Source organism: Nerophis ophidion, linkage group LG04, assembly GCF_033978795.1.
Source record: "Nerophis ophidion isolate RoL-2023_Sa linkage group LG04, RoL_Noph_v1.0, whole genome shotgun sequence".
NCBI classification, from domain to species: Eukaryota; Metazoa; Chordata; class Actinopteri; order Syngnathiformes; family Syngnathidae; genus Nerophis; species Nerophis ophidion.
In genome coordinates, this window is record NC_084614.1 from 85,484,071 (window position 1) to 85,500,466 (window position 16,396).

At 43.0% G+C, this 16,396-nt stretch overlaps 1 protein-coding gene across 5 annotated transcripts in view; it reads right to left on the reverse strand.

Annotated features, from left to right (window-relative positions):
- Positions 1-5,633: 5,633 nt before the first annotated feature.
- LOC133552103 (EH domain-binding protein 1-like protein 1) overlaps positions 5,634-16,396 on the reverse strand; it is a 68,823-nt gene continuing 58,060 nt past the window's right edge. For 4 of the 5 annotated variants that reach the window (XM_061899432.1, XM_061899434.1, XM_061899435.1 and 1 more), the window contains 7 exons: positions 13,086-13,141; positions 12,916-12,978; positions 12,593-12,713; positions 12,430-12,529; positions 12,289-12,362; positions 12,090-12,204; positions 5,634-6,478 (listed from right to left, as the gene is read on the reverse strand). In XM_061899432.1, coding sequence (XP_061755416.1) covers positions 6,391-6,478; positions 12,090-12,204; positions 12,289-12,362; positions 12,430-12,529; positions 12,593-12,713; positions 12,916-12,978; positions 13,086-13,141 — 617 coding nt within the window. In that variant the 3' untranslated portion in view covers positions 5,634-6,390. The remainder of the gene's footprint in view (positions 6,479-12,089; positions 12,205-12,288; positions 12,363-12,429; positions 12,530-12,592; positions 12,714-12,915; positions 12,979-13,085; positions 13,142-16,396) is intronic. The other variant, XM_061899433.1, reaches the window with a different exon arrangement.

Here is a 16,396-nt window from a genome sequence, read left to right on the forward strand (position 1 = left end):
TATCATGATGTGATATCGCCACTAATCTTAGTGTTACTGTCAATGATGTCACCAATATCGTCACCTTTGACGTCACACTGATGTCACCAAAGGTTATATTGATACTGCCGCTGATGTGTACATCACGTTATATTGATATCATGGATGATGTGATATCGCCACTAATCTTATGGTTATCGTCAATGATGCCATCGTAGATGTGACTGATATCGTCACCTTTGACGTCACACTGATGTCACCAAAGGTTATATTGATACTGCCGCTGATGTTACGTATATCACGTTATATTGATATCATGGATGATGTGATATCGCCACTAATATTACTGTTATCGTCAATGATGTCATCGTAGATGTGACTGATATCGTCACCTTTGACGTCACACTGATGTCACCAAAGGTTATATTGATACTGCCGCTGATGTTGTGTATATCACATTATATTGATATCATGGATGATGTGATATCGCCACTAATCTTAGTGTTAATGTCAATGATGTCACCAATATCGTCACCGTTTACGTCACACTGATGTCACCAAATGTCATATTGATACTGCCACTGATGATGTTGTGGATGTCACCGATATCGCCACTGATGTCATACACACGTCATTGATATTTTGCCGCTGATAACATCATGGATGTCGGGATATCACCACTAATCTTATGGTTATCGTCAATGATGTCATCGTAGATGTGACTGATATCATCACCTTTGACGTCACACTGATGTCACCAAAGGTTATATTGATACTGCCGCTGATGTTGCGTGTATCACGTTATATTGATATCATGGATGATGTGATATCGCCACTAATCTTATGGTTATCGTCAATGATGTCATCGTAGATGTGACTGATATCGTCACCTTTGACGTCACACTGATGTCACCAAAGGTTATATTGATACTGCCGCTGATGTTGCGTATATCACGTTATATTGATATCATGGATGATGTGATATCGCCACTAATCTTATGGTTATCGTCAATGATGTCATCGTAGATGTGACTGATATCGTCACCTTTGACGTCAAACTGATGTCACCAAAGGTTATATTGATACTGCCGCTGATGTTGTGTATATCACATTATATTGATATCATGGATGATGTGATATCGCCACTAATCTTAAGTGTTATTGTCAATGATGTCACCAATATCGTCACCGTTTACGTCACACTGATGTCACCAAATGTCATATTGATACTTCCACTGATGATGTTGTGGATGTAACCGATATCGCCACTGATGTCATACACACATCATTGATATTTTGCCGCTGATTACATCGTGGATGTCAGGATATCACCACTAATCTTATGGTTATCGTCAATGATGTCATCGTAGATGTGACTGATATCGTCACTATTGACGTCACACAGATGTCACCAAACGTTATATTGATACTGCCGCTGATGTTGCGTATATCACGTTATATTGATATCATGGATGATGTGATATCGCCACTAATCTTATGGTTATCGTCAATGATGTCATCGTAGATGTGACTGATATCGTCACCTTTGACGTCACACTGATGTCACCAAAGGTTATAATTGATACTGCCGCTGATGTGTATATCACATTATATTGATATCATGGATGATGTGATATCGCCACTAATCTTAGTGTTAATGTCAATGATGTCACCAATATCGTCACCGTTTACGTCACACTGATGTCACCAAATGTCATATTGATACTGCCACTGATGATGTTGTGGATGTAACCGATATCGCCACTGATGTCTACACACATCATTGATATTTTGCCGCTGATAACATCATGGATGTCGGGATATCACCACTAATCTTATGGTTATCGTCAATGATGTCATCGTAGATGTGACTGATATCGTCACCTTTGACGTCACACTGATGTCACCAAAGGTTATATTGATACTGCCGCTGATGTTGCGTGTATCACGTTATATTGATATCATGGATGATGTGATATCGCCACTAATCTTATGGTTATCGTCAATGATGTCATCGTAGATGTGACTGATATCGTCACCTTTGACGTCACACTGATGTCACCAAAGGTTATAATTGATACTGCCGCTGATGTGTATATCACGTTATATTGATATCATGGATGATGTGATATCGCCACTAATCTTAGTGTTATTGTCACGAATGTCACCAATATCGTCACCGTTTACGTCACACTGATGTCACCAAATGTCATATTGATACTGCCACTGATGTGGATGTCACCGATATCGCCACTGTCATACACACGTCATTGATATTTTGCCGCTGATAACATCATGGATGTCGGGATATCACCACTAATCTTATGGTTATCGTCAATGATGTCATCGTAGATGTGACTGATATCGTCACCTTTGACGACACACTGATGTCACCAAAGGTTATATTGATACTGCCGCTGATGTTGCGTATATCACGTTATATTGATATCATGGATGATGTGATATCGCCACTAATCTTAGTGTTATTGTCAATGATGTCACCAATATCGTCACCGTTTACGTCACACTGATGTCACCAAAGGTTATATTGATACTGCCGCTGATGTTGTGTACATCACGTTATATTGATATCATGGATGATGTGATATCGCCACTAATCTTATGGTTATCGTCAATGATGTCATCGTAGATGTGACTGATATCGTCACCTTTGACGTCACACTGATGTCACCAAAGGTTATATTGATACTGCCGCTGATGTTACGTATATCACGTTATATTGATATCATGGATGATGTGATATCGCCACTAATATTACTGTTATCGTCAATGATGTCATCGTAGATGTGACTGATATCATCACCTTTGACGTCAAACTGATGTCACCAAAGGTTATATTGATACTGCCGCTGATGTGTATATCACGTTATATTGATATCATGGATGATGTGATATCGCCACTAATCTTAGTGTTATTGTCAATGATGTCACCAATATCGTCACCGTTTACGTCACACTGATGTCACCAAATGTCATATTGATACTGCCACTGATGTTGTGGATGTCACCGATATCGCCACTGATGTCATACACACGTCATTGATATTGCCGCTGATAACATCATGGATGTCGGGATATCACCACTAATCTTAAGGTTATCGTCAATGATGTCATCGTAGATGTGACTGATATCGTCACTATTGACGTCACACAGATGTCACCGAACGTTATATTGATACTGCCGCTGATGTTCTGGATATCACTGATATTGCCACTGAATACGTCATTGACGATGTCACTGGTATCGTCACTGAGGTCATCATAGATGTCCCAAATATCGCCACCGATGATGTCATCATGAATGCCGTCCCAACGGACGTCATGGAAATTGTCACCAAGTGTCATATTGATACTGCCGCTCATGTTGTGTATATCACTGATACCGCCACTGACGATGTCATGGATGTCGCCGAAAGTACCACTGATTATGTCATACTGACATCATTGATATTGCCGCCGATATCCTGATGTCGTGATATCGCCATTAATCTTAGTGTTATAGTCAATGATGTCACCGATATCGTCACCATTTACGTCACACTGATGTCACTTAATGTCATATTGATACTGCCGCTGATGTGGATTTATCAAATATCGCCACTGACGATGTCATGGATGTCACTGCTATCCCCACTGATGATGCCATACTGACGTCATTGATATTGCCGCTGATAACATCATGGATGTCGTGATATCGCCACTAATCTTAGTGTTATGTCAATGATGTCACCAAATGTCGTATTGATACTGCCACTGATGATGTCATGGATATCACCGATATCGCCACTGATGTCATGGATGTCACCGATATCGCCACTGATGTCATATTGACATCATTGATATTGCCGCTGGTAGCATAATAGATGTCGTGATATCACCACTAATCTTGCTGTTATGTCAATGATGTCACTGATATCGTCACACTGATGTCACCAAATGTCGTATTAATACTGCCACTGATGTTGTGGTTATCACTGATATTGCCACTGATGATGTCATGGATATCACCGATATCGCCACTGATGTCATGGATGTCACCGATATCGCCACTGATGTCATATTGACATCATTGATATTGCCGCTGGTAGCATAATAGATGTCGTGATATCACCACTAATCTTGCTGTTATGTCAATGATGTCACTGATATCGTCACACTGATGTCACCAAATGTCGTATTAATACTGCCACTGATGTTGTGGTTATCACTGATATCGCCACTGATGTCATGGATGTCACCGATATCACCAGTGATGATGTCATACTGACATCATTGATGTCGTGTAGATGTCGTGATATCGCCACTAATCTTGCTGTTATTGTCAGTGATGTCATCGTAGATGTCACTGATATCGTCACCATAGACGTCACGCTGATGTCACTGAAATGAGCACCAAACGTTATATTGATACTGCCGTGATGATGTTGTGGATATCACTATCGCCACTGATAGTCATATTGACGTCATCGATATTGCCGCTGATTGCATCATAGATGTCGTGATATCGCCACTAATCTTGCTGTTACGTCAATGATGTCATCGTAGATGTCACTGATATCGTCACCATTGACGTCACGCTGATGTCACTGAAATGATCACCAAACGTTATATTGATACTGCCGTGATGATGTTGTGGATATCATTGATATCGCCACTGATAATTTCATATTGACGTCATCGATATTGCCGCTGATATCATCATAGATGTCGTGATATCGCCACTAATCTTACTGCTATCGCCAATGATGTCATCGCAGATGTCACTGATATCGTCACCATACCATAGACGTCACGCTGATGTCACTGAAATTGTCACCAAACGTTATATTGATACTGCCGTGATGATGTTGTGGATATCATTGATATCGCCACTGATAATTTCATATTGACGTCATCGATATTGCCGCTGATATCATCATAGATGTCGTGATATCACCACTAATCTTACTGTTATCGTCAATGTTGTCATCGTAGATGTCACTGATATCGTCACCATTGACGTCACGCTGTCACTGAAATGATCACCAAACGTTATATTGATACTGCTGTGATGATGTTATGATATCACTGATATCGCCACTGATAACGTCATATTGACGACATCGAAATTGCCGCTGATAGCATCATAGATGTCGTGATATCGCCACTAATCTTACTGTTATCGTCAATGATGTCATCGTAGATGTCACTGATATCGTCGCCATAGACGTCACGCTGTCACTGAAATGATCACCAAACGTTACATTGATACTGCCGTGATGATGGTGTGATATCACTGATGTCGCCACTGATAATGTCATATTGACGTCATCGAAATTGCCGCTGATAGCATCATAGATGTCGTGATATCGCCACTAATCTTACTTTTATCGTCAATGATGTCATCGCAGATGTCACTGATATCGTCACCATAGACGTCACTGAAATTGTCACCAAACGTTATATTGATACTGCCGTGATGATGTTGTGGATATCACTGATATCGCCACTGATAATGTCATATTGACGTCATCGATATTGCCGCTGATAGCATCATAGATGTCGTGATATCGCCACTAATCTTACTGTCATCGTCAATGATGTCATCGTAGATGTCACTGATATCGTCACCATTGACATCACACTGATGTCACTGAAACTGTCACCAAACGTTATATTGATACTGCTGATGATGTGGATATCATTGACAGCGCCACTAATGTCATACTGTCATCGATATTGCCGCTGGTAACATCATGTGTGTCGCGATATCGCCACTAATCTTACTGTTGCTGTCAATGATGTCATCGTAGATATCACAGCAATTGTCACCAAATATCATATTGATACTGCCACTGACGATGTCTTGAATATCATTGATATTACCAATGATGATGTCACACTGACGTCATTCATCTAGCAACTGATAACATCATGGATGTCGGGATACCGCCACTAACCTTCCTGATATCATCAATGAGGTCATCGTCGATGTCACTGATATCACCGCCAATGTCCCACTGATATCTCCACTGGTAGCATCATGGATGTTGTTGATATAAACAATGAGGTCATCGGCGATGTCACTGATATCACCGCCAATGTCCCACTGATATCTCCACTGGTAGCATCATGGATGTTGTTGATATAAACAATGAGGTCATCATAGATGTCACTGATATCGTCACCAACGTCCCACTGTTAACACCACAGATCGCACCGTCGTACCGTATCGCTCCCACCCACCGAACAGGCGGCCGCCGTGTTGAGTCCAGCTCATGCCATCGGGTACAAAAACTACATGGAAGTACACAGCATGAAGTAGAAATCTACACACCAACACACGTACTCTTAAATAAAAGTGTTCAGTCGCCACGGCAACACGTCCAAACACGCGCTGGCGTGGGCGTGTCACTGCAGGACGCACTTGTCCTTGTCGTCGTACTTCCTCCTCCTCATGGCGAGGCCGCGCTCCAGACGCTCGTCCTCCTCCAGCGCCCTGCACACACACACACACACACACACACACACACACACACATATTATTGTGACCGGGCTTTCTGCTCCGCTGCTCCCAGTCTGTGGAACGCTCTCCCTGACCACCTGAGGGCACCCCAGACTGTGGATGCTTTTACAAAAGGCTTAAAAACCCATCTTTTTTTTTTAAAGCCTTTTTATAGACATGCATGTTGGTTATAGCTATTGGGCTGTTTCTAGTTTCATATTTTATTTATTTTTATTATCTTTTTACTATTATTACTTTTTTTTACACTGTGCTCGACCTAAAGTGCTTTTTTTTTTTTTTACAAATAAAATCTATTATTATTATTGTATTTGTTACCTTCTGGAGACCTCTGAAAAATGCTTACCTCTTTAAGACCACCCTTTCTAGATATATAAATATTTGTATTAACAACATTAAAAATATATACATACTATGCAAATATAAAAAAGGTGAGCTTTAAGTATTTTTTTTTTGTAGTTGTTTTTTAATCTTCATTATTTACTTCAAGTTCTTACAGTATGTCTCTATATACATATTTATTTATTTATTTTTAATTAATTTTGGCCAAAGGGGGTGCATTTCAGTTTCTTCCCACACTTGTTATTTCATATGTTGACCGGAGGGAGAGCACTTCAAATTTTTAACACACACTTGTTATTTCATATGTTCACTCAAAGGGGGAGCACTTCAAATTTTTAACACACAATTGTTATTTCATATGTTGACCGGAAAGGGGGGCACTTCAAATTTTTCACACACACTTGTTATTTCATATGTTGACCGGAAGGGGGGGCACTTCAAATTTTTAACACACACTTGTTATTTCATACGTTGACCAGAGGAGGAGCACTTCAAATTTTTCACACACACTTGTTATTTCATATGTTGACCGGAAGGGGGGCACTTCAAATTTTTCACACACACTTGTTATTTCATATGTTGACCGGTGGGGGAGCACTTCAAATTTTTCACACACACTTGTTATTTCATACATTGACCGGAGGGGGAGCACTTCACATTTTTCACACACACTTGTTATTTCATATGTTGACCGGAAGGGGGGCACTTCAAATTTTTCACACACACTTGTTATTTCATATGTTGACCGGAAGGGGGGGCACTTCAAAATTTTCACACACACTTGTTATTTCATATGTTGACCGGAGGGGGAGCACTTCAAATTTTTCACACACACTTGTTATTTCATATGTTGACCGGAAGGGGGGGCACTTCAAATTTTTCACACACACTTGTTATTTCATATGTTGACTGGAGGGGGAGCACTTCAAATTTTTAACACACACTTGTTATTTCATATGTTGACTCGAAGGGGGGGCACTTCAAATTTTTAACACACACTTGTTATTTCATATGTTGACCGGAGGGGGAGCACTTCAAATTTTTCACACACACTTGTTATTTGATATGTTGACCGGAAGGGGGGCACTTCAAATTTTTCATACACACTTGTTATTTCATATGTTGACCGGAGGGGGAGCACTTCAAATTTTTCACACACACTTGTTATTTCATATGTTGACCGGAAGGGGGAGCACTTCAAATTTTTCACACACACTTGTTATTTCATATGTTGACCGGAAGGGGGAGCACTTCACATTTTTCACACACACTTGTTATTTCATATGTTGACCGGAAGGGGGAGCACTTCAAATTTTTCACACACACTTGTTATTTCATATGTTGACCGGAAGGGGGGGCACTTCAAATTTTTCACACACACTTGTTATTTCATATGTTGACCGGAGGAGGAGCACTTCAAATTTTTAACACACACTTGTTATTTCATATGTTGACAGGAAGGGGGGTCACTTCAAATTTTTCACACACACTTGTTATTTCATATGTTGACCGGAAGGGGGGGCACTTCAAATTTTTCACACACACTTGTTATTTCATATGTTGACTGGAGGGGGGCACATCAAATTTTTCACACACACTTGTTATTTCATATGTTGACCGGAGGGGGGGCACATCAAATTTTTAACACACACTTGTTATTTCATATGTTGACCGGAGGGGGAGCACTTCAAATTTTTCACACACACTTATTATTTCATATGTTGACCGGTGGGGGGGCACTTCAAATTTTTCACACACACTTGTTATTTCATATGTTGACCGGTGGGGGAGCACTTCAAATTTTTCACACACACTTGTTATTTCATATGTTGACCGGAAGGGGAGCACTTCACATTTTTCACACACACTTGTTATTTCATATGTTGACCGGAAGGGGGGCACTTCAAATTTTTCACACACACTTCTTATTTCATATGTTGACCGGAGGGGGAGCACTTCAAATTTTTCACACACACTTGTTATTTCATATGTTGACCGGAAGGGGGGGCACTTCAAATTTTTCACACACACTTGTTATTTCATATGTTGACCAGAGGGGGAGCACTTCAAAATTTTCGCACACACTTGTTATTTCATATGTTGACCAGAGGGGAGCACTTTTTAAAATTGACACTCAGTCAAGTTGAAAAATCCCTCCTTTTTTGGGCCCCCCCTCATTTTGATAGATTTCCCCACCAGGTGTGCAAATGAGATCTCTATTTTTTTTGGTTTTTTGTAATGTTCTTAAAAAGGCCACCAGATGGCCCCTGTGATGATAAAGTTCTCAACTTTTGGTGCTAATAAAAAAGCCTTGCCTGTACCGGAAGTAGCAGACGGTGTGCGTGTGACGTCACGGGTTGTGGAGCTCGACACATCGAGAGCGATTCGGACTGAGAAAGCGATGATTTCCCCATTCATTTGAGCAAGGATGAAAGATTTGTGGATGAGGAAAGTAAGAGTGAAGGACTACAAAAAAAAAGACTATACAGTGGGAGCAATTCAGATGTAATTAGACACATTTACTCGGATAATTCTGGAAAATTCCTTATCTGCTTATTGTTTTACTAGTGTTTTAGTGAGATTATATGGTTGTACCTGTACAACCTGAAGGTCGGCCCCACACCTTTTTTCAGCACCAGTTGACGGGTGGTGGCGATACCCATCTCTGCAAGGCACCCTCTTCGAAACACGAGCTTTCGAAATGATCGCCGCATAATACACTGTACTTTGTGTGTGTGGTCCAATCAAAACGTGTTCGCTTGCCCGCTCTGTTCCATAGTCAAGCTTCACCGTCATCTTTCGGGAATGTAATTAATGAAACACCGACTGTATTTGTGTGGCTAAAGGCGGCCGCAATACACCGCTTCCCACCGCTTCCCACCTACAGCTTTCTTCTTTGACGTCTCCATTATTCATTGAACAAATTGCAAAAGATTCAGCAACACAGACGTCCAGAATACTGTGGAATTATGCGATGAAAGCAGATGACTTATAGCTGGGATTGGTGCTGGAACAAAATGTCCTCTACAATGCGTGACGTCACGCACACGCGTCATCATACCGCAACGTTTCAGTTCACCTGGCGGGTTTTTGCACCTTTCAATGTCTACTTTTAGATGCACATTAAAGGCCTACTGAAAGCCACTACTAGCGACCACACAGTCTGATAGTTTATATATCAATGATGAAATATTAACATTGCAACACATGCCAATACGGCCGCTTTAGTTTACTAAATTGCAATTTTAAATTTCCCGCAAAGTGTCCTGTTGAAAACGTCGCGGAATGATGACATCACCGGATGTAGCGGACATTTTTTTCCCGGCCCAATCAAAGCTATAAGTAGTCTGCTTTAATCGCATAATTACACAGTATTCTGGACATCTGTGTTGCTGAATCTTTTGCAATTTGTACCATTAATAATGGAGACGTCAAAGAAGAAAGACGTAGGTGGGAAGCGGTGGATTGCGGCCGCCTTTAGCCACACAAACACAGCCGGAGTTGCCTTGTTTACATTCCCCAAGGTGAAGCTTTACTATGGAACAGAGCGGTCAAGCGAACATTGTTCCCGACCACATGTGAGAAAACTGTGGTAATAAGTCGGCTCTTACCGTAGTTATGAGCGGAGCTTGCGTCCTCCTGCTGCTGCGGACTATTACCTCCACCCACCGGAGACCCTGGAGGTCACCACACCCGTGGCCACACCCCTTTGACTTTCAGGTACCATATAATCTCACTAGTAACACAATAAGCAGATAAGGGATTTTCCAGAATTATCCTAGTAAATGTGTCTAATAACATCTGAATCGCTCCCACTGCCCTCGCCTTTTTTTTTTTTCTTTTCTAGTCCTTCACTCTCACTTTCCTCATCCACAAATCTTTCATCCTCGCTCAAATTAATGAAGAAATTGTCGTTTTCTCAGTCCGAATAACTGCTTTTGTTGGAGACCACCATTAAAAACAATGTGAATATATGAGGAGCCATCAACTTGTGACGTCATCGTCTGCGACTTCCGGTAAAGGCGAGGCTTTTTCAGGAAGTACCAAAACGGGCGAACTTTATCGTGGATGTCCATCCATCCATCCATCTTCTTCCGCTTATCCGAGGTCGGGTCGCGGGGGCAACAGCCTAAGCAGGGAAACCCAGACTTCCCTCTCCCCAGCCACTTCGTCTAGCTCTTCCCGGGGGATTCCGAGGCGTTCCCAGGCCAGCCGGGAGACATAGTCTTCCCAACGTGTCCTGGGTCTTCCCCGTGGCCTCCTACCGGTTGGACGTGGGGGTTGCCCTCATCTGAGGTCCTCTCCAAGGTTTCTCATAGTCAGCATTGTCACTGGCGTCCCACTGGATGTGAATTCTCCCTGCCCACTGGGTGTGAGTTTTCCTTGCCCTTTTGTGGGTTCTTCCGAGGATGTTGTAGTCGTAATGATTTGTGCAGTCCTTTGAGACATTTGTGATTTGGGGCTATATAAATAAACATTGATTGATTGATTGATTGATTGATTGATTGATTGATTGATTGATTGAGCACGGGACACAAGCTGAGGACTGATCATCCTTGGGCGGGGCCACCTTTGTGGAGGGTGTATAGTGTTTGAGGGCCGAAGCACCCAATGATGCAAGGGCACACGACTGAAGACGTGTCGCTTGTCCAATTGTCCTGGAATTCAACCCTGACCAAGTCTCATATCCCACAACTCACAAGAACACCCCCCCCCACACACATCCTCGCTCAAATTAATGGGGAAATTTTCGCTTTCTCGGTCCGAAACGGTCTAGCTGCTGGTGGCCATGAATGTAAACAATGTTCAGATGTGAGGAGCTCCACAACCCGTGACGTCACGCGCACATCGTCTGCTACTTCCTGTACAGGCAAGGCTTTTTTATTAGCGACCAAAAGTTGCGAACTTTATCGTGGATGTTCTCTACTAAATCCTTTCAGCAAAAATATGGCAATATGGCGAAATGATCAAGTATGACACATAGAATAAACCTGTTATCCTTGTTTAAGTGAGAAAATCTCATTTCAGTAGGCCTTTAAATCAACCCAAAAAATCCTGACTTTGGAGCAATGTTCACGGACTCTAGTATTTGGCTATTAGAGGCAATGGTTTGGGACCATGATTTGGGTCTTAACTTATTCACCGTGTCAATGTCCCAAGAAGGGTGCAAATACAAGAACACACACTAAGACATTTGCCGTGTGTGTGTGTGTGTGTGTGTGTGTGTGTGTGTGGCCACACCCACCCTCGCTCCTTGGCGTCCATGCTTCTGATGACGTCATCGCGCTGGTTGACCAGGGACACCAGCTCCTGGAGGAGAAGCTGCTCACGCTCGTGATGAGCGCGCGACTTCTGCCAGTCTGCGCACACACACACACACACACACACACACACACACACGTCACATGACCCCATCACATGTGACAGGAGTGCGGTCAGCTGACCTTCAATCGCCATCATGACTCGCAGCTCCCGCGTCAGCAGTTCAAACTTTCTCTCCAGGTCCTGTTCCTCCTGCCTGTGACATCATCATCATCGACATCATCATCATTGTCAACATCATCGCCGTCGTCATGGAAACGTACAAAAGCTCCAGGTGGTCCTGTCGCCGTATCAGAGCGTTCTTCTTGTTGACCAGCGTGAACCACTCCTGGATCAGCCTCTCCTCCTCGTGGCGGTCACTTCCTGTCACATGACACGCACGTTAAGCGCCGCCCACCTGGCGTGCGAGTAAAGCGCCGCACCCACCCGTCTCCATGAGGCTCCGCAGGCGCCGCTCCACCACCGCCGCCCTGGTGTCGATGTGCTTTTGCTCCGCCTCCAACGCCACCAGCTCGCTCAGCACGTACTGACCCGTGTCCTGCAGGCGCTGACCCCGGGACCCCGGCGCCACGTGCACACACACACACACATGAACGTACGGACACGTAAAGGAAGGAAGGAAGCGAGGAGAGGAAGCAAAAGGAGAAGGTCCGGAGATTAGAAGGAAGTTGATGGTGATGACATCATCAGGTGAGAAGGGAAAAGGAAGCCAGAAAGTGAAAAGGAGGGACTCGGAGGGGGTGACTGACCATGGTCTTGTCTTCAGGTTCCCGCGTGGTTCCCGAGGCCGGGATGATGCTTTCGCCCTCGCCCTGCACACACACACACACACACACACACACACACACACACACACACGTGTCACATGACCTGCTGCGTGTTCATCACCTGTGGCGGGAGGCGGGAGGGAAGAGGACACCTGCGGAGGTCTGGACTTGGCGGCCTGGGAGCTGGACTTGGGACCCGGGACCTCTCCTGGGGACAGTTGTTAGGACGGAGACTAAATGTCAATAAAAACATCAACAACTTGTAAACAAAACATCGACATGTCAACATTCTAGTCAGAGGGCACCTGGTATCGTCACCGATGATGCAACACTGATATTCCACCTGATGACGTCATGATGTCGTCGCCGGTATCGTCACGCAGGATGTCACTAATATCGCCACCGATGATGTCATACTGACGTCATTGATATTGCCGCCGATGACATCATGGATGTTGTGATATCGCCACTAATTTTACAGTTATCGTCAATGATGTCAACGTAGATGTCACCGATATCGTCACCATTGACGTCACACTGATATTTGGTGACGATTTCGGTAACATCATATTGATATCGCCACTGATGATGTCACGGATGTCGCCGATATCGCCACTGATGATGTCGTCAACAACAGATCAACATGTCAACAACACGTCAACGTGTGAATACCACATGTCAACACTGAAATTGTCACCAAATTTCACACAGATACTGCTGATGATGGTGTTGATATCGCCACTAATGATGTCACTGTTATAGTCACTGATGAGGTCACGCTGAAAACATTTGTGTCGCGATATCGCCACTAATCTTACTGTTATCGTCAATGATGTCATCGTAGATGTCACCGATATCGCCACCATTGACGTCACACTGATGTCACCGAACATCATATTGATATCGCCACTGACGATGTCATGGATGTCACCGATATCGCCACTGATGATGTCGTAAACGTCACGTCAACAACAGATCAACATGTCGACAACACGTCAACGTGTGAATACCACATGTCAACACTGAAATTGTCACCAAATTTCAAACTGATACTGCCGATGATGGTGTTGATATCGCCACTAAAGATGTCACTGTTATCGTCACTGATGAGGTCATACTGACGTCATTGATATTGCCGCCGACAACATCATGGATGTCGTGATATCGCCACTAATTTTACTGTCATCGCCAATGATGTCATCGTAGATGTCACCGATATCGTCACCATTGACGTAACACTGATGTCACTCACAATGTCACCAAATGTCATATTGATATCGCCACTGATGATGTCGTCAACAACAGATCAACATGTCGACCACATGTCAACACTGAAATTGTCACCAAATGTCACACTGATAATGCCAATTATGGTGGTGTGGATATCACTGATATCGGCACTAGTGGTGTCACTGATATCGCCACTGATGAGGTCATACTGACGTCATTGATATTGCCGCTGATAACATCATGGATGTCGTGATATCGCCACTAATCTTACTGTTATCGTCAATGATGTCAACGTAGATGTCACCGATATCGTCACACTGATATTTGGTGACGATTTCAGTAACATCATATTGATATCGCCACTGACGATGTCACGGATGTCACCGATATCGCCACTGATGATGTCGTCAACAACAGATCAACATGTCGACCACATGTCAACACTGAAATTGTCACCAAATGTCACACTGATACTGCCGATGATGGTGTTGTGCATATCACTGATTACCGCCACTGATGAGGTCATACTGATGTCATTGATATTGCAGCTGATAACATCATGGGTGACGTGATATTGCCACTAATCTTACAGTAATCGTCAATGATGTCATCGTAGATGTCACCGATATCGTCACCATTGACGTCACAGAAATTGTCACCAAATGTCACACTGATACTGTTGATGATGGTGTTGTGGATATCACTGATATCGCCACTGGTGAGGTCATACTGACGTCATTGATATTGCCGCCGACGACATCATGGATGTCATGATATCGCCACTAATTTTACTGTTATCGTCAATGATGTCAACGTAAATGTCACCGATATCGTCACCATTGACGTCACACTGATATTTGGTGACGATTTCAGTAACATCATATTGATATCGCCACTGACGATGTCACGGATGTCGCCGATATCGCCACTGATGATGTCGTCAACAACAGATCAACATGTCGACCACATGTCAACACTGAAATTGTCACCAAATGTCACACTGATACTGTTGATGATGGTGTTGTGGATATCACTGATACCGCCACTGATGAGGTCATACTGACGTCATTGATATTGCAGCTGATAACATCATGGATGTTGTGATATTGCCACTAATTCTACAGTTATCGTCAATGATGTCATTGTAGATGTCACCGATATCGTCACCAATAACGTCACAGAAATTGTCACCAAATGTCATATTGATATCGCCACTGATGTTGTCATGGATTGTCATCGATATCACCACTGATGATGTCATCAACAGGTCAACATGTCGACAACACGTCAACGTGTGAATACCACATGTCAACACTGAAATTGTCACCAAATGTCACACTGATACTGTTGATGATGGTGTTGTGCATATCACTGATATCGCCACTGATGAGGTCATACTGAAGTCATTGATATTGCCGCCGATGACATCATGGATGTTGTGATATCGCCACTAATTTTACAGTTATCGTCAATGCTGTCAACGTAGATGTCACCAATATCGTCACCATTGACGTCACACTGATATTTGGTGACGATTTCGGTAACATCATATTGATATCGCCACTCACGATGTCACGGATGTCGCCGATATCGCCACTGATGATGTCGTCAACAACAGATCAACATGTCGACCACATGTCAACACTGAAATTGTCACCAAATGTCACACTGATACTGCCAATGATGGTGTTGTGCATATCACTGATATCGCCACTGGTGAGGTCATACTGACGTCATTGATATTGCCGCTGATAACATCATGGATGTCGTGATATCGCCACTAATTTTACTGTTATCGTCAATGATGTCAACTTAGATGTCACCGATATCATCACCATTGACGTCACACTGATATTTGGTGGCGATTTCAGTAACATCATATTGATATCGCCACTGACGATGTCGCCGATATCGCCACTGATGATGTCGTCAACAACAGATCAACATGTCGACAACACGTCAACGTGTGAATACCACATGTCAACACTGAAATTGTCACCAAATGTCACACTGATACTGCCGATGATTGTGTTGTGTACATCACTGATACCGCCACTGGTGAGGTCATACTGACGTCATTGATATTTCCGCTGATAACATCATGGATATCGTGATATCGCCACTAATTTTACTGTTATCGTCAATGATGTCAACGTAAATGTCACCGATATCGTCACCATTGACGTCACACTGATATTTGGTGACGATTTCAGTAACATCATATTGATATCGC